Source organism: Magnolia sinica, chromosome 4 (genome assembly GCF_029962835.1).
Source record: "Magnolia sinica isolate HGM2019 chromosome 4, MsV1, whole genome shotgun sequence".
Classification (NCBI taxonomy): Eukaryota; Viridiplantae; Streptophyta; class Magnoliopsida; order Magnoliales; family Magnoliaceae; genus Magnolia; species Magnolia sinica.
The window spans coordinates 20878248-20896291 of NC_080576.1; the positions used below are offsets into that span (position 1 = coordinate 20878248).

Here is an 18044-nt window from a genome sequence, read left to right on the forward strand (position 1 = left end):
TGTGTCTTGTAAGAGGTTTGATGTGTTAGGGTTGTTTAAAGGCTAGGGAATGTGGAAAATCGGTTTGGGGTATCTAGGCTAGAGGAATTAGGGTTTGGAGCATTAGGGTTGAGGTTTTGGGTTAAGATTTCAGATTTTGGGTTTAAGGGATTTAGGATTTAGGATTTCTAGAATTGGGAATATGGGTTTCAAGTTGTGGGAATTAGGGATTTATGATTTGGACAATGGATTTTGGAATTTGGGAATTCTAGGGTTAGGATTTTGGGGAGATTAGGATTAGGGTTTTAGAGATTTAGGGTAAGGGTTTTAGAACAAGGGTTTGGATGGATTAGGGTTGTAGAAAAAAGAAGAATGAATGTTTAAAAGAAGAAGAAAAAAAAAGGGAAGAGATGTGGAAGGAAGAAAAGAAAAGATGAGAGAAGATGATACCTTGTTGAGAAGAGAGAAAAGTAGAAAAGATAACTAGGGAATCGCTCTTCGTGGTTTCGCACCACCAATCCAATCACATGATTTTTTATTTTTTTATTTTTTTTGTTGATTCTCAAAGCAAAAAGAAAGAAATCTTTTTCATTCATGACAAATGTAATGGTTAGGGCGGGTATGTCCAACCCTTTCTTGTATCAGAAAAGACCTTTTACAAAAAGGCACTCTTAGATATGATTCTCAATATAAAGATGCTTAATGAATTAAAAGTTTTTCCTAACTTCCTACACTCAGCACAAGTATGAGCTATACAAAAAATAGCAAAACATGTAAGCAAATTCAACAACTAAACTATTTCGTGGCCCATGGGAGTCTACGATCAAGATGTTCGATGATAATGATCCAACGGTTTGATCATCGTGTCTGCTCGATCCAATGGTCCGATGTGTCCATCAAGCTCCTATATGTAGCCCACGTGCATTTTCCCAGTGTGGGGTCTTTGAAGGTGCATGAACATGCACGTGGGGTCTTCAACGTGGCTAGGAATGTGAATTGGGCAAAGTCGGCCCCATGTAATGGTCGTCTAGCCATAAGGAGACTGGCTCAACCCTCGTTCTCTGGTATGGTTCTCGGATGTCCTCATCAGTGAGTTTCAGCCACTAAAAGCGAGTCCAGGTAGGGGCCTAGTTAGAGGTTGGAGGAAGTTCGTCTTTGAAAGCGGTTTCAAGCCATAAGATCTATCAATCAAATTACAGCAAGATCTTAGCCATTGTTGGATATCAGCTAGGGAGGCTCCTTGACTGGTCCGAATGGCTAGACTATGAGCATACACTGATTCCACTTTAGAGATCATAGAGTAGTTGACTGTGATGACAAGACCTTCGTTAGAAATGGAGGTGTGTGTTTGAGAGGGAGGCTAGGCCAGGGGGGTGCCGAAGTCAACCCCACGACTGCATCCCTGAAGGATTGGCCGTCCTTTTTGGATAGATTGGAAGGTCGATTGTCGTTTCTAGTCGGAGACCAAACCGGCCTCTCTGGGCAGAGATGCAATGTCCATTGAAGCCCAGGTTGTGAAGAGAGGAGATGACTGCAAAGGCAACTTCTAAGGAGCACATAAGGATGAAGGTGAAACCCTTGTGGATGACAGAGCTTTTTCGACGGGGGAGAACGATCTCTTTGATTTCCCCCACTTTATGGAAAACACACGATAGTATATACTCATGCCACTTGGAGGGGATGCTAGAGATGAAGAGGGTAGGAAATCTGGTGTATTTAGAGACCGGCATGATCTTTGGAGGGCTAAGCCTTTCTGACATGGGAGGACGACCTCTTTGATTTCCCCCACTTTACGGAAAGCACAAGATAACATACACTCATCCCACATCCCACTCGGAGGGGATGCTGAAGATGAAGAGGGTAGGAAATCTGGCGTATTTAGAGACCAGCACAGTCTTTGGAGGTCCCATTGACTATCTTTTCCTGACCACCGTCCACCCCTCTTACATCTTCTGAACGGTTGCTTCAGTTGGAGCTTTCCCTAAAATTCAAATGCACGTTGTGACTAATTGGAGAATTTAGTATGACCATGAGCAATGTTCTGAAAATTGAATCCCATTGTGTAATTGTAACAGGGTTGGGTCAAAGTGAACCATAGTTGGTCTTTTATAGCACTCTTTTGTTACATATTAAAATATAGAAAATACTTCAAATATGGGAAATGTATATGGAAAATCAAACATTATTATACTTCACACTTCAAACTAGAGCTACCAGACTAAGTGCGAGAAACGAATACGCGAAACATCTCATTTTACAACAATCATAGCATTTAGACTGAAGCATGAAAAGAATGTGGGAAATGGGAAAATAGAAATGTGTCAACGATAAATAAGTTTCTTAGTAACTGTGCATCAAAACATATTTTGATTTATAACATTCCTTGATAATTTTTTATGTAATCAACTATATAGTTCATGATCTTTATCTGTAATCAACTAGGGAGGGGAGGAAGGATATCTCCACATGGTCTTTATTAACATAGAGAAAGCTTATGATAGGGTCCCTAGCGAGTTAATCTGGTGTGTTGGGAGAGCAAGGAGTTTCAAAAGGATCTATTGACATGATTAAGGATGTGTATGAGGGAGCAGTGGCAAATATGAGGACCTCTGGTGGAGAGACAATTGAGTTCCCAATTACTGTAGGCTTGTACTGAGGGTCGGTATTGAGCTTGAACCTTTTCGCATTGGTTATGGACAAGTTAACGAGGCATTTGCAGGAAGAGATCCCATGGTGTATGTTGTTTGAAGATGACATAGTTTGATTTAGAAGACGGGGCCGGGTGTAAACACAAAGCTAGATTTATGGAGAGATGCTTTAGAATTTGAAGTATTTAAAATTAGTCAGATTAAAACAGAGTATATGAGTTCAATTTTTGTAACAATAGGAGTGGGAATGAGGAATAAGTAAAGATTGTTGACAAAGAAGTTATCCAAAATGACCACTTTTGATATCTTGGGTCATTAATTCATGAGAGTGGAGCGATTGAGAATGATGTTGCCCACAAAATTCAAGCAGGATGGAAGAAATAGAGACATGCCTCTGGAGTTCTATGTGATCGTCATGTAACTCTTGAATTGAAAAGGAAATTTTATAGGATGACTATAAGACCGGCCATGCTTTATGGGATAGAATGTTGGGTAATTAAGGAACATGATGTCTATCAGATGAGTGTAGCTGAAATAAGGATGTTGAGATGGATGAGTGGCAAGACAAGGATAGAATTAGAAATGAATGAATTCGAAGGGATTGGGAAGTAGCACCAATAGGTAACAAGATGAGGGGAAATAGACTAGGATGGTTTAATCATGTGCAATGGAGACCCCGAACTGTGCTGGTTAGGAGTGAGTTGGTACAAGTAGAAGGCTCTAAAAGGGCAAGGGGAAGGCTCAAAAGGATGTGAGTGGAGATAGTGAGAAAAGACTTGATGAACTATGGTCTAACTGAAGTTATGGCCCTTGATAGAGTGGAATGGTGGAAAAGGATTCATTTAGCCAACCCTAGTTAGTTAGGATAAGGCTTAGATCAATGATGGTGAACTATACAGTTCATCAAGACCAATAAAAAATTGGAAACTGTCAATGTTAGTTACAGTCAGTATCTGCAATTTCATACATGTTCTAGATCATCACTAGTTTGGAAACCCTACTTTGTTCCATTTAACATGATTGTTTGATTCATTAATTATTTGTAGTTTTTCTCATAGTATTTCTGAAATTAAAAGGTTTTCTAGGGCTTGAGGTTGAATGTTATTCCTCCTGAAATTAAAAACTATTCCCCCAAAATTTTGCTACGGTCACTGTTGCACGGTGAATGGAACTTCATGAATAAGTAGACTGCCGAGGTTCAATTGACCGTGATTTCCTTTTTCCTAACACTGCTTGGTGCAGTGAGTAAACAATCTGGGAAATTAAATGGATTTTCACGTGTTTTTGTATGATTGGTAACTTTTTTCTCTACTTTCAGATGAACCATGAGCTAATGCATATTAGACCTTTTGTCATGCAAGTGGTTTATCATTTCCTAGTGGTTTCTTCTCTTTGAAGTTTGACGTATGATTCTGACTATCTGCAGATAGATACGAAAGATATACTTTTCATTTGTGGTGGTGCTTTTGTTGATTTGGAAAAGACCATTTCAGAAAGGTAATGATTAATGCCATTTCATGATGTTAAGACATGCAGCAACATTTAATTTCTTGTTATCTATATTGAGTTTCTGGGTGGGTCTTGACAATGTAAATTAGACGACAAGATTCTTCTATTGGATTTGGAGCGCCAGTACGTGCAAACATGAGGACTGGTGGACTAACAGATGCTTTAGTGACATCGACCTTGTTGGAATCGGTAAGCCTCAGGGAACATACTGGCTGGGGAAAACCCAAATACTCATGATTTGCTATATACATAAAACATGTTAACATTCTTTACCTAACTCAGGCTTCTCCAAGAACTGGTAGCCTCCTTTGTTAATTTGTTCCTTTTAAAATCCAACCTAAAGGCAATGCGTGACACAGGTTGAAAGTGGCGATCTTATTTCGTATGGTCTCATACCAGAATTTATTGGACGATTTCCAATCCTAGTTAGTTTGTCGGCTCTCAATGAAGACCAACTTGTTCAGGTAAATCCTGATTTTTCTTGTTTTCAAGTTGTTTCAGGTACTCAAAAGTTATTTGAAGTACCTAAACAATTTACTTCTTATTTGGGGTTGGGGCCTTGGGTATTGAGCAGGAAGGCCGGTGTAATTTAGGAAGTTTCCCTTATTGTTGTTTGTACACTCTGAAAACTCACTAAGCGACTTGGACTCAGCTGAGTCAGCTTGGTCTGACAGGGTCTGTGCGCTGAGTTCAGCTCCAATTTTATAAGCAACTTACCCAATCCAGAAATTTCCAAGTCAACTCCTAGTTTTTGAACTTGCCTATTCTCCTTGTTTCCTCACACCCTAACAAATTTCCATGGTCTTTTTCCTACCACAGGTCCTCACAGAACCAAAGAATGCTCTAGGCAAACAATACAAGAAAATGTTTAGCATGAACAATGTAAGCATGTTGATCTTTTACATTTGCCAAAAATACCATATCCTCGTTTACATTAGCCATCCATTGAAACAAGCTGCTGCTTCTAATATTTTTAATTGCTTTTCAGGTCAAGTTACATTTTACAGAGAATGCTTTGGGGATGATTGCAAAGAAGGCAATGGCTAAAAATACTGGTGCACGAGGTTTACGAGCTATATTGGAAAATATCCTTACTGAAGCCATGTTTGAGGTATGCACACCTGCTTACTGGAATGGATCTGCTGCCCAGGGCTGTCAATGGGCTGGGCCTGGGGTAGGTCTCGGCCCAGATTTTGAACTGTTTCGGGCCGGGCTGTTGGGCCGGCTGTATTCAAAATTCTGATTTTTAAGGCCCGAGCTGGCCCATTGACACCCCTACTGCTGCCCCTGGATGCACACTGTTTTTGTGCCATCAGATTGTCTACCATACACATGCACATGTATGATGATCTGAACGAGGTTGTCTAAACATTGAGATTTTTGGACCATGGCCTTGGAGATACTAAATGAATGGTTCCAATGTTGTCCATGTATGCTAGTTTTCAGAAATTACATGGCGACATGCAAATGTCAGGCCTCCAGGGGCACTTGATCCACTCTCCTACTTATTTTGGCACCTTTTAATGGTGTGCATTTCAAAGATCCTTACAATCAATGTTTTAAAACCCAGAGTGGAACAGTCCACTGTCATGGTCCAGGTCCATATAATACCTGTTTTTAGAGTTAAACTTCAAGGGTCATCCGGGTTTTGTGCTCCTAAAGCAAAACCGTTTGAGCTGGGCAGTTTTGAGCGATCTACATGGGACCAATGTTTTAAATATCGACGATGTCAGCCGATATATCCCACGATATTTCTTGTATCCCACCTGTGCGATACGAAACACACAAGTAGTGCGATATATCCCACATGTTTGATCCGGTGAGCATTTTCAATTTTCAACCATTTCTTTTTCTTCTGTAAATCATGTTAAATTAGTGTCAAATTGTTAAAATCCATGATTTTTCATGTTTTGCATGAAAAATTATGGACCGGGAGTTTCAATTTCGAGATTTGGAGGAGATGGGCCAGATTGCGGAAAATTAAAAAAAATCAATTTCTCGCAAATCAGTTGCAATCTATGTCCAAACATAAAATCAAACATGTATCTAACTTGATCTAGCGATCCTTCTTTTGCTTTTGAATGTATTTCTTTTGTTCCCACACTTCTTACATTTGTAAATTATATGAATAAACTTTGAATCAGTGTTGTGAATAGCGTTGTAGCGTAGCGTGTAGCGTACGCTACGTAGTGTAGCATACCAAAAACGCTACGTAGCATATGGAAATAGTGATTTAGAAGTGTATATTGATGTCTTTTTTAACAATCACTGAAGTTTCATTGAAAAATTCGACCAATTTCCCAATGTTTCCCATGTTTTCAACAACAATGATATATTACGCGATACAACCGTTATATCCCATGTGATAACCGATACTCATCCGTATGCCAAGGGTGCGATACGCAACACAATACTGATATTTCAAACACTGCATGGGACTGCCAATCTCTTCCTCTCTCCTGTCAAATAAAAGAAAAAGAATGATTTGTAGCCAGAAGATCTAAACAATGTGGCTCACCAAAAGGAAAGCTTGAATTCTGCACATGTGCCACACATCATGTATGGCTGCTCTTGATTTGGGGGGCTGCACACACGTTTGGCTTAGCACAAAAAAGAAGAGGAGAAGGAATGCACTTACCAGCTTGTCTGCTCCTTTGTCTTATTTCTTTCTTGCCTCTCTCTCCTCTTGTCTCACTTTCTCTGTGAGACTGCAACAGCCATAAAATCCTCTGGTCTTGTCAAGCTGGACTCAAATATGGGGAGTTGTTCGATATAGACTGTAATGCTAGATACGCACGCAGACGGTTGGTGTAAACATGTTGCACACATAAACTCAAACTAAACCATCCATTTTGTGGGATCGAATGTAGATAGGTGATAACCCAAAAATCCAACTGGCTGAACAAATACAAATTATGGTTCATGGACCCTTGTTTGCTTAAGTCAATGCAATTTTTAATTTTTTACTTGTATTTTATCTACATTTGGGTTCGACACTAGGACAGTTCAGTTTCAGTTGTATCTACGTGTTATTTGTATCGATTATCTACTAACTAGTATCAAATTTTGTCCTCAAAGGCAAGTCAACCTGGTTGGTTTGGACTAGGCCCTGCACCTAAGTCAATGTCTGGTCCAAGTTTTAAAACACTGCTCATAGTTTCATCGCTATTTCCAACACTTGCATTGATGGGTAACATCTAATAGTTTCATTGCTATTTTGTTTTTATTGTCATATACCAACCTAGTTGGACCCGTGGTTCGACAAGTTTGGACCAGACCCTGCACCCAAGTTAATGTCTGATCCAGGTTTTAAAACGCTGCTCACAGTTGATAGTTGTCATCTCTTATTTCCAACCCTTGCATTGATGGGTAGCATCTATGTGTATGTGTGGGTGTGCGCGTGCATGCTCCTTGTTGCATTGGAACCCTTAACGGTCCAATCCATCAATCTGTAACTGTCGTCCAGACCACAGTCTCATAAGCTACCATGGAGCCAACCGCCCTTTCTTGTTTCCAAGCCATGGATGAGATTGTTACAATTGCCAAACAAAAGTGATTCTTTAAAATCATAAGCAATCCATGACGGAACCTAACAAATAGATAGAGCAAATTGTTGATTGGGCATATTTTTGTGTAAAAAATCTTGACCGACCATATTCAAGGTGAAGTTGCGGTCTAAGTTTAATAGCCGCTACATTAGGAGCTAGAAAGTAAGGTTAAGTCCTAGAAGGGGGTGAATCTGACCTTTTAAAATTTACCAATTTAAAATTGCAAGAGGCCACCTCCATTCTCACAATCAAACAAGCAAACTAAGATGTATATATTGATGTATCAATTCAGCTCAAGTCTTAAACACAGAAAGATAGTGAATTATCATGTGGGCAATTCATCAAACATGTTGGTTGCAACAGATGAGCATTCACAATCATTCCGTAAAATGAAAGCAACAATAAACAAAAATCATTCAACCCATTACACATGATGTATAGTGGTTTGGTTATGTGCCTACTCCACTCTTGGCTAATGCACTCTCTCCTTGAGTGTACTAGATTTCACTATCACAATGGTTTTAAATCAGGTTGATCATAAACCTTTACAACCTACACAAGGTCTACACGGTTTGCAATGTTGGTGGCCTACACAAGGTCTTAGAGAGTTTGGATCACAAACTCCACAACGGTCCTACACAAGGACGACACAACACTTGTCCTACACAAGAACAAGCTACATACTCTCCCATCGGAGGCCTACACAAGGTCTTAGATGCGAGTTTGGGTCTCAAACTCGTGAACCCAAATCTCCACAAGAAGAGGGTCAACAAATGGACTCTTATACTAAGATTTACCTAGTTAGATGAGCCCCATGATAACGGCTAGACGAGGATGCTTCTTCTTGTGTAAATCATCTCCTCTTCAGCTCCCACGAACAACACCTTGCTTGGATGTGCCAAGGTTGGGAGAAGGTTTGGTGGACCTAACTTAAAGATGTAGGATCTAAAGGGTATAGGTTAGGGTTCCCAAAAGCTAGCATTGAACCCTAGCATTCAGTGGCCTTTAAGACGAGATTTGCCATTAAAGTTCAAGATCAAGGCCATTAATGAAATCTTGAGTTCATGTTTCAATCTGAGCTTTAAATGCTCATTAAATGTGCTTAATCATAAGGATTGAACAATGAACACCATGGAATAGAGCTAAAGGAAGAGGATATGAATAGAGAAAACACCTTGGAGAAGCTCTATTGGATGCCCAACCAAATGTCCAAATGCTTTAGCCACCATATAAATAGGCTTGATTCTAATGGTTAAAAAACGTGCAAAAATTAGTTGGACCAATCGATCGAACGATCCACCGATCAATCAGTTGGAATGGTTTTCAATAGATAACCCACTGGACATTTTTGAGGATCATCGATCGATCGGACGATGCCATCGATCGATCGACCAAAATGCAATTTACATACTAAAGCTTATTGGACATAATTCGTCGCCATTGATCGATCGGGCCAAGCCATCGATTGATCGACCAGAATAGAGTTTTTCAGGAAAAGCTCATCAGACACATTTCATCTCCATCAATCGATCGGACCCTATCACTGATCAATCGGTCCAAAATGATTTTACTTGTATACCTTGTTGGACATATTTGGCCTCTACCGATTGATCGGGACAAGGCTTCGATCGATTGGACCAGTCCCTCGATTGATCGATGACAGATCGATCAAGTGCATTTAAATAGACTTATTCATTTTCAAGCTTATGTACAATGATAGGAGAAGTTTAGGATGTTCCACTAGATCAAACGGGCATGGAATTTTCCAACTTAGGTCAGCCCATCTAGCGGAAGGAGTTTTGGGATCTATGGCTTAATGTTTTGGCAAACCAAGGCATTGCATTGTTTTTACCTGTAGATTTAAGCTTGGTTGTCTCAAATCTTCGAGCCTTGAGTGTCTTCATCTATCAATAGGGTTTCACCGGACTTAACGACACACAACACGCGCCAATTGACAAATCTATGCACTTACAAAAGGCTATTGGTGAATGGTTAATATTTGTCAAACAATGTAATGTTTGCATGGTATCCCATGACGTGTGTTGGAGCTAACCATTAGTAGATCAATCGAATGGATTGTCGGCATGGTGTGTCATATTAGCTCTTATGGGGCTGTAAAGGCCGTTTACGTAAGGGTAATGGTGGCAACTGTTACATGTCATAGGTTTGTAATGGCCATAATGATCGTTACGGAAAAAATGACCCGTAACGGCTGTTACAACCCCTGTAATGGTCGTTACGGTCTTTAGGAGGCCGTAACGACCATTACAGGGCCAGTATAGGTTTTTTCGGATTTGTTTTTTCAATAAAAAAGAGACCATAGCAAACGTTACAACCCATATTGTAAAGGTATATAGATTGTCGGTGCAATGTTTGCATGGTAGCCCATGACATGTGCACTGGAGCTAACCGTTAGTAGATCAATCGAGTGGATTGTCTGTGTCCCAATGTAACTAGGAGCACTAACAGTGCTCTGAGAGTAGAGCATCTCTCTCTCTCTCCCTGTGTGTGTGCGCGCGCTTGTGGCATTCTCGAAGCTTTTGAATGACATGTGGGACACCCCATCATCAATCAGAATGGTTCATTCAATAGTCCAGTGGGGAGTAAGCCATGGCCAAGAATCACGCAATTGGATGATCCTAAACCAATGAATGAGGCTCATTTGTTACAATTGTCTATTTTTTAGAAGCGATAGATCACATGTTTAGAATCATCAAATGAATGTGCTATTTCAGAATCATAAGATATACAAAACGAGATCTATTAGATCGTTCAAGATGATGATTGGACCTATTTTGTTTATTTGCTCAATATTAATTGTCCATTTTCCATGCTATTGATTGGATGTTTAGGATTATCCGATTGGTGTGATTTTTGCACTAGGCTTGCCCCTAGTTGTACAAAAGAATGGACGGTTCAGATTGATTGTTGGGTTCATGCATCATTCAAAAGCGTTGGGGATGTTGCTAATGTCCCCATGAATAAGGTAGGGGTGCACTCGGGTTGGTTCGGTCCGGTTCTGGGGTAAAACTGGAACTGAACTGTTCCTAATGGTTCTATGAGAATCGGAATCGGAACCGGACCGTTAGCACCATAGAACCAAACCGGAACCGAACCGTTAAAACCGATTCGGTTTTGGATCGGTTCCACGGTTCTGGGCTTGAGAGAGAGAGAGAGAGAGAGAGAGAGAGAGAGGAATGGATGGATGGGGATTGGGGGTAGCCGCAGCAGCATTGGCGTGAAGAGGTGAAGGGTATTAGGGTTTTTTTTTTTTGAAATATAGGTTCGGTTCACTGTTCGGTTCGGTTCTACATACCCCCAAATCGAGAACTGAACCGAACTAATCGGTTCTTTGATTTTTGGAACTGGAACCGGAAGCGGTGTACTCTATAACCGGATCAAACCGTACAGTTTGGTCGGTCCGGTCCGGTTCCACGGTTCTACCGGTTCAATGTAAACCCCTAGAATAAGGGTGGCAATGGGCTGGGTTGCTCGGCCTAGCCATGTGACCTGGCTCTGGGGGTCTTGGGCCATTAAGGGCCCATTTGGATCGTAAGTTATATTGCTTAAGTTGCTCATCCGTCAAGTAGCTTATTTTGGTTTCTACTTATTCAGGAGATAAGTATGTTTGGTAAACAACATACTTACCAACCAAAAAGTAGAATAGTATGTTTGGTTTCCAACATCATATCAATAACTTTGTAATCTCTTCCATTAATTTCTCCGCTCTTCTTCCAATCATTATTATTTTTTAAATTAGTCCCATTAATCTTTCTCCTCTTCTATTTTCTTTTAAATTCTCTTCCATTAAATTCTCTCCAATTTTTACTTATTCATATGGGGTGCACCTTTAACATCCATCGTTCACCATGTAGGGACAACCTTTGATATGGACCGTTCATTGTGTTGGTCCCACCTTGGCCCCATTTGCAATGTGAACCGTCCATCACATCTTGTGGGGCCTGCCTTTAATGTGAACCATCTACCTTGCGAGGCCCACCTTCAATTTGGGCTACTGCAGCAGGGCCCACCTTCGATGTGGGCCATCCATCATGTCGGACATTGGATGTAGATGTTCCATAATGCGGCCCAGCTTTAATGTGGACTGTCCATCATGCAAGGCCCAACTTCAAAGTGGGCCATCCATCATGCAGGGCCTACCTTAGATGTGGGCCATTCATCATTAGGGGCCGAGCTTTGATGTTAACTGTCCATTATGTGGGGCCCACCTTGATGTGGGTCATGTGGGGCTCATCATCCATGTGATTTGTCCATCATGTGGGGCCCACCTTTGATGTGGACCGTCTGTCATGTTGGCCCTCCCTTCGATGTGGACCGTCCATCATGTGGGGCTTGCTATGAATGTGGGCCATTCATCATTAGCGGCCAAGCTTTGATGTGGACTGTTCATTATGTGGTGCCCACCTTGATGTGGGTCATCCATCATGCAGGGCCCACCATCAATGTTAATTGTCCATCATGTGGGGCCCACCTTCAATGTCCACTGCCATCATGTGGAGCTCACTTTGATGTGGACCGTCCATCATGTAGCCCCACCTTTGAAGTGGGTGGTCCATCATGTGGGGCCCACTTGGATGTGAGCCATTCATCATTAAGGGCAGACCATTGATGTCGATTGTTCATAATGTGGGGCCCACCACAATGTGAACAATCCATCATATGGGAGCCACCATCAATGTTTTATTGTCCATCATGTGGGGCCCACCTTTAAGTCCACTACCCATCATGTGGAGCCCACCTTTGATATGGACCATCATCATGTGGGCCCCACCTTCAATGTTGGCCGTCCATCACGTGGGGCTACCTTATACGGACTGTCCATCACGTGGAGAGATGCGAAAAAGAGAGGAGGGAGAACAAGCAAAATTTTGTACTCATGGCTGTAAGCAAGTTTAAACTACTAAGATACTTTTAAGAATGTGATTATCAAACTAACTTTTGTAATAAATAGTTATTTGCTGCTTATAAGGAAAAAAGCTACTTATTTAACTAACTAACAGGCTCGTTTGGATCACAGGTTACTTTATATAAGCTGCTTTTACCTTAAGTAGCTTATTTTGGTTTCTACTTATCCAACAGATAAGTATATTTGGTAAACAACATACTTATCATCTAAAAATTTGGAGAGTATGTTTGGTTTCCAACATCACATGAGTACTTACCCCTCAAGTTTGTGTGGGGTGTGAGTACGTGTGTTAAAAAAAAGGCTCTGAAGGTGTTAAGTTATTTTTAAAAGGTGCTTACTAAACTAACTTAACATAAAAAAGTAACTTATGTGCTGCGATCAGTAAAAAAGTTACTTATGAGGTAGTATCTAAACAGGCTCTAAAGGCCTAAACAACTAACTTTTGTGTTAGCTTTTTTGCCTGTAAGCAGCAAATAAGCTACTTCTTTAGCAAAAGCTAGTGTGGTAAGTGGTAACTACCTTCTTAAAAATAGTTTATTAGTTTAAAGTTTAAACCTGCTTATGGCTATAAGTAATTTTTAATTTTTTAATTTTTTAATTTTTAATTTTATTATTATATTAAAAAAACTTCTTCTCATTCCTCCACGTGATGGATGGTCCATATCAAAGGTGGTATGTGATGGACGGCCCACATCGAATGTGGGGCCAACAAATAGACGGTCAACATCAAAGGTGGGCTCCACATGATGGGCATTGGACATTAAAGGTGGGCCCCACATGATGGGAATTTAACATTGATGGTGGGCCATATATGATAGATGACCCACATTAACGTGGGTTGCTTAACATCAAAGGTCTTCCCCTACTGATGAATGGATCACATCCAAGGCAGGTCCCGAATGATGGAAGGCTCATTTGGGAGGTAGGGCCCACACGATGGGCGATCCAAGCGAAATGAGCCGGGTAGTGGACATTAAAGGTGGCCCCCACATGATGGACAATTAACATTGATGATGGGCCCCACATGATGGATGACCCAAAAGTAAGCCCCATATAATGGGCAATTCTCATCAAAGGTTGGCCCCCAATGATGAATGAGCCACATCCAAAGTGGGTCCACATGATGGATGGTCCACATCAAAGGTAGGATCCACATGTGAGCAGTGGACAATGAAGGTGGGCCCACATGATGGATGACAGATATCAAGGTTGGCCTCACATAATGGATGGCCCACATCAAATATAAGCCCCTAATGAATATTGATGAATGGCCCACATCTAAGGTGTGCCCTGAATGATGGATGGCCAACTTCGAAGTTGGACCTTGCATGATGGACGATCCACATCCAATGTCTAACATGATGGTCTACTCGCAAGTCACATCTAAGGTGGGTCTTGCATGATGGATAGCTCACATTGAAGGTGGGCCTTGGAAGGTGGATGTTCCACTTGAAAGTAGGCCTAACACAATGGACGGTTCATGTTGAAGACAGGACGAAGGTGGGCTCAATACAATGAACGGTCCACATCAAAGGTTGGCCCCACATGATGGAAGATGGATATTAAAGGTGGACCCCACATGAATAAGTAAAATTTGGAAGAAATTTTAATGTAAGAGACTTGAAAAAAAATAATTGTATGAGGAGAGAGGAGGAAGAGACATTAATGGAAGAGATTTAAAAATCAATTGTGTGATGTTAGAAACCAAACATACTTTTTTAACTTTTTGGCTGATAAGTATACTGTTTACCAAATATGCTTATCTGCTGAATAAGTAGAAACCAAGATAAAACTACTTGAGGCATAAGTAGCTTAAGCAAAATGACTTACGATACAAATGAGCACTAAACTTGGCCCGAGGGCTGGGCTTGAAATCTAGGCTCGGAGTTCGTGTTGGGCCAGGGCTAATGATGAACAGCCTGGCCCAACCCAGCCCGTTACCCCAATGTATACCCTATAGGTCATAGGTATTAGTAATGTAAATGATACGCGGGCACTTATAACCCATCCAAATTGTCGACTCCAGTTTAGATTAGTGAACTATACATTGATGCACTCATTTTAGTCCATGCATATGCATATGGTGAATGATAGGGTGGGCATATGCTTTGTCGATGAATGATCTTATTCGACACAGGTGTTGCGTAGAAAAACCTTGATTCTTTGGAAGAGCATGAAATTCATGAACACACCCTTTTTTTCTTTTTTTTTATAGCTTGGCATGGGGTGGCTTTTTGCAAGAATGTGTGGGCGGTCTGGAGACTTTGCATCCTTGCCAGAATGTGGGCTATTTGGGGTGAGAGGAATAGTAGATGCTTTTGTAATTCCCATGACATCGATTGGGTTGTCCATAATGTTTGGAACTTTGTGACAAAATGGGCGGCAGGCAAGGGTTCGTTGGGGAAGATGTAATCTTTATTTTCTTTTGTTTTTGTTTGATACTTGCTTCTGTTGTTCCTGCTTTGGTACTATCTCAGCGCTTTTTCAATGAAAGCTCTAGTTATCTTTCAAAAAATAAAATAAAATCATGAACACACACTTGCCAATTGTATATGTAGCATATACGCAACTTATCTCTAACTTGTAGGGCCAACCCTGGCCTGATCTTGATCTGCTCTGGCCCTCTCCTAGCTCTGACCCAGCTCAGCCCTCAGCCCTCAGCCCTCTAGGGCAAGGGCCTCTTTAGCCCGTTATGGCTTGGGCTGGGCCAGGGCCAGGGCCAACCTTGGCCTTGTCCCAGTACAGCCCATTGCCATTCCTGCTCATGAAGTTAGGGACATAAGCAAAGCCCTATCTACACACGCATGCACACTATCACTAGTAATTAAGTTTTTTGTTTTACATGGTTCTCAGATTCCAGACATAATACCAGGATGCGAAAAAGTAGATGCAGTTGTGGTTGATGAGGAAGCTGTGGGATTCGTGGACTCACAGGGATGTGGAGCTAAAATCCTCCATGGAGATGGTGCATTAGAGCGCTACCTTTCTGAAACCAAATTGAAGGATCCAGTGGTACGTTGTGTAACTCTCTACTTGTAACAGTTTCTTTTTTATGAATGATATTTTCATGTAATCATTAAACCTTGTCACATGGTATTGTCAGAGGGCAACAAAATAAGACAGATCTAGAGAACATTTAGCCCCTTGACCAAACCACCCTTAACCAACTTCATTTACCATCCTGTACTTTCTGGTGGTATCCCATGATGAGTTATGCTAATCCTACAAGCAGGCACATGTGCCAATTTGGTGCATGTCTGCAATATCCAAGTTACTCATCAGGCGGACCCATGTACATGCCGTCCCATAAGATAAGGTTAGGTGGACCACTCCATCAAATGTGGACTGTTTGTTGAGTCTTTTTAAGCATTCATCATGTTTTTAATTTTTTTTTTAATTTGTTAATTTTTTTACAGTGGTCTGCCTGCTTACGGACTACTTCATATTAGAATGAGGCCGCCTTAGAATGGCTTGGATCTCGCACACTTTTGCCATGTGGACATGTACACTGGGGGGTGGTTGTGCGCATATATATGTCTATGGGAGTAGCAAAACTCTCCCTTGACATGCCAAAAAATTCATATGGGCAACAGGAGCAAAAAAATGGGGCTAAAAGTCTGAGATCATCAACTGTTTGACGTTCTTCAGTACTTCAGCTCAATCTTCCCAAGTACTTGGAATTTTCAAGAATCATGTTTCATGAAGTTTACAAAAGAGTTGCTCCCTTGTCCTTGACCGAGTCTTGATCAATGGGATAAGCATGAATGAGCTGATATGTCTCTGCCAGACCAAAACTTGCTGACAGATGACATTGGATGAGACCCATCAGTTGAGATGAGCTGTGAGACCGAATGTACCACCAATGTTCCAATCAAGTTGTCTTGGGTTTTTGAGTGCTTGAATGAGCTTTTGAAGTTGAGAGAGAGAGAGAGAGAGGTATGTTAATGTGACCTCTCCTTGAAACTTTTTTTTTTTTTTTGGCAGGCGAATGTGGAAGGTTCACCACCCGAATTAGAGGGAGAATTGGAGCTCTCCCACAGAGCCATGAGCGTATAGTTTGTACCTTAGCACACGTGTAAAATATCTGTAGTTGCATATCAATTGATGTAATTATTCTTGTAATAAGGGCTTCCTTTTCAATGATTAAAAAAATGTAACTAGCTAATTTAATTAGTGTGGTTTGGTGGGTTCAGTGATAGATAGTTCCAAGTTGCTGATACAAGTAAAGGTTAGGATCCTGTTTTCTGCACATTTCTTCCCCTACTTCCTAGTGCCTGTGTCACCCTTGTCCCATGATGCAGGGACAATTCTTCCGGCAAGCCCCACCATGGATGGGCCATTGCCTCAAAATAATATGCCTTTATCAGCTTCCTGGGAACTGTTTTTTTTTTTTTTTGGCTGAAAATGGGGAATTAGAATTCCAGGTTGGGCATAAGTGCTGCGCTTGGATAGTAGGGATCACTAGATTGGGTGGTGATTTTGAAACCAGCACCATCAGATGTGTGAAGCAATTTTAGGTACTAGTTTAAGAAACCAGCCCCAACGATGGCTCAGGCAGACCCCACAATTCGAAAAAGTGTACAGGGTGACGCCCACCTTCCAATCTGTTTTCATTGGTTGACCCACCTGAATTACAGTGTTTTGCATCAAACGGTTCGAGTGGATTTCACATAATAATCACAGTTGGCCTTGTAAAAATCAATGGTGGACATCCATCTGAAATGTTTCCTTTGGTGTGGCCCACCTGCATCACAAGTCAGCATGACTTTTGGGTGCTGGCCCTAACAATAGATGACACAATCGATGGTTACATGCACATCATGGTGGGACCCATAAAAAATCAAGGGTGGGCGTCCCTCTACCAACTGTTTCTATTGGTGTTGCCCACCTTAATCATGGATGTGGCTGATTTTTTCGGTCTTGGGCCTAACATGAGTTGATGCATATGATGGTTGGAGAGGATTTAACAAACACATCATGGTGGAGCCCACCCGAGCCAACCGTGCTTTTTCTGGCACAAGACTGGAGGTGTGTTATGAATTTTCTGTTGTTATGAACTCCATATGAAGGGATTATCAAGGCCATGCACAGTAGAATGTCTAGTCTGTGGTTATAGCAATTCAGACCATTGATCGGAAGGACCCCTCCATGGACGGGAGAAGCCTCAACAGTTTTGTAAATTGGCAGATCCTAATGATCTATGATCTTCGGATTGGGTGTAGGCAATTGAATCATTTCTTCTCACCTCGAGCTTTCACTTGCAAATTCGGGAATCTATTCGAATCTCCATACTCTATCCACCAGCGTGAGATCTCTCTCTCTCTCTCAATGGGTGGGTGTAGAACGCATAGTACCATCCAATAGATCCGGTCACATTTGCTCCAGTAAAGCTGTCTCGTAAGAAAAAGGCTTACTCATGCATGATTATAGCAC

The 18044-nt window shown here is 41.3% G+C and overlaps 1 protein-coding gene across 2 annotated transcripts in view; it reads left to right on the top strand.

Annotated features, from left to right (window-relative positions):
* Positions 1-16862, top strand: part of LOC131242718 (CLP protease regulatory subunit CLPX1, mitochondrial-like) — a 32853-nt gene extending 15991 nt beyond the window's left edge. Inside the window, exons 9-15 of one of the 2 annotated variants that reach the window (XM_058241548.1) lie at positions 4054-4124; positions 4226-4325; positions 4496-4600; positions 4956-5018; positions 5125-5247; positions 15465-15623; positions 16028-16546. In XM_058241548.1, coding sequence (XP_058097531.1) covers positions 4054-4124; positions 4226-4325; positions 4496-4600; positions 4956-5018; positions 5125-5247; positions 15465-15623; positions 16028-16060 — 654 coding nt within the window. In that variant the 3' untranslated portion in view covers positions 16061-16546. Of the gene's footprint in view, positions 1-4053; positions 4125-4225; positions 4326-4495; positions 4601-4955; positions 5019-5124; positions 5248-15464; positions 15624-16027; positions 16547-16595 lie in introns of those variants that run through there. The other variant, XM_058241547.1, reaches the window with a different exon arrangement.
* The last annotated feature ends 1182 nt before the right edge of the window (positions 16863-18044 follow it).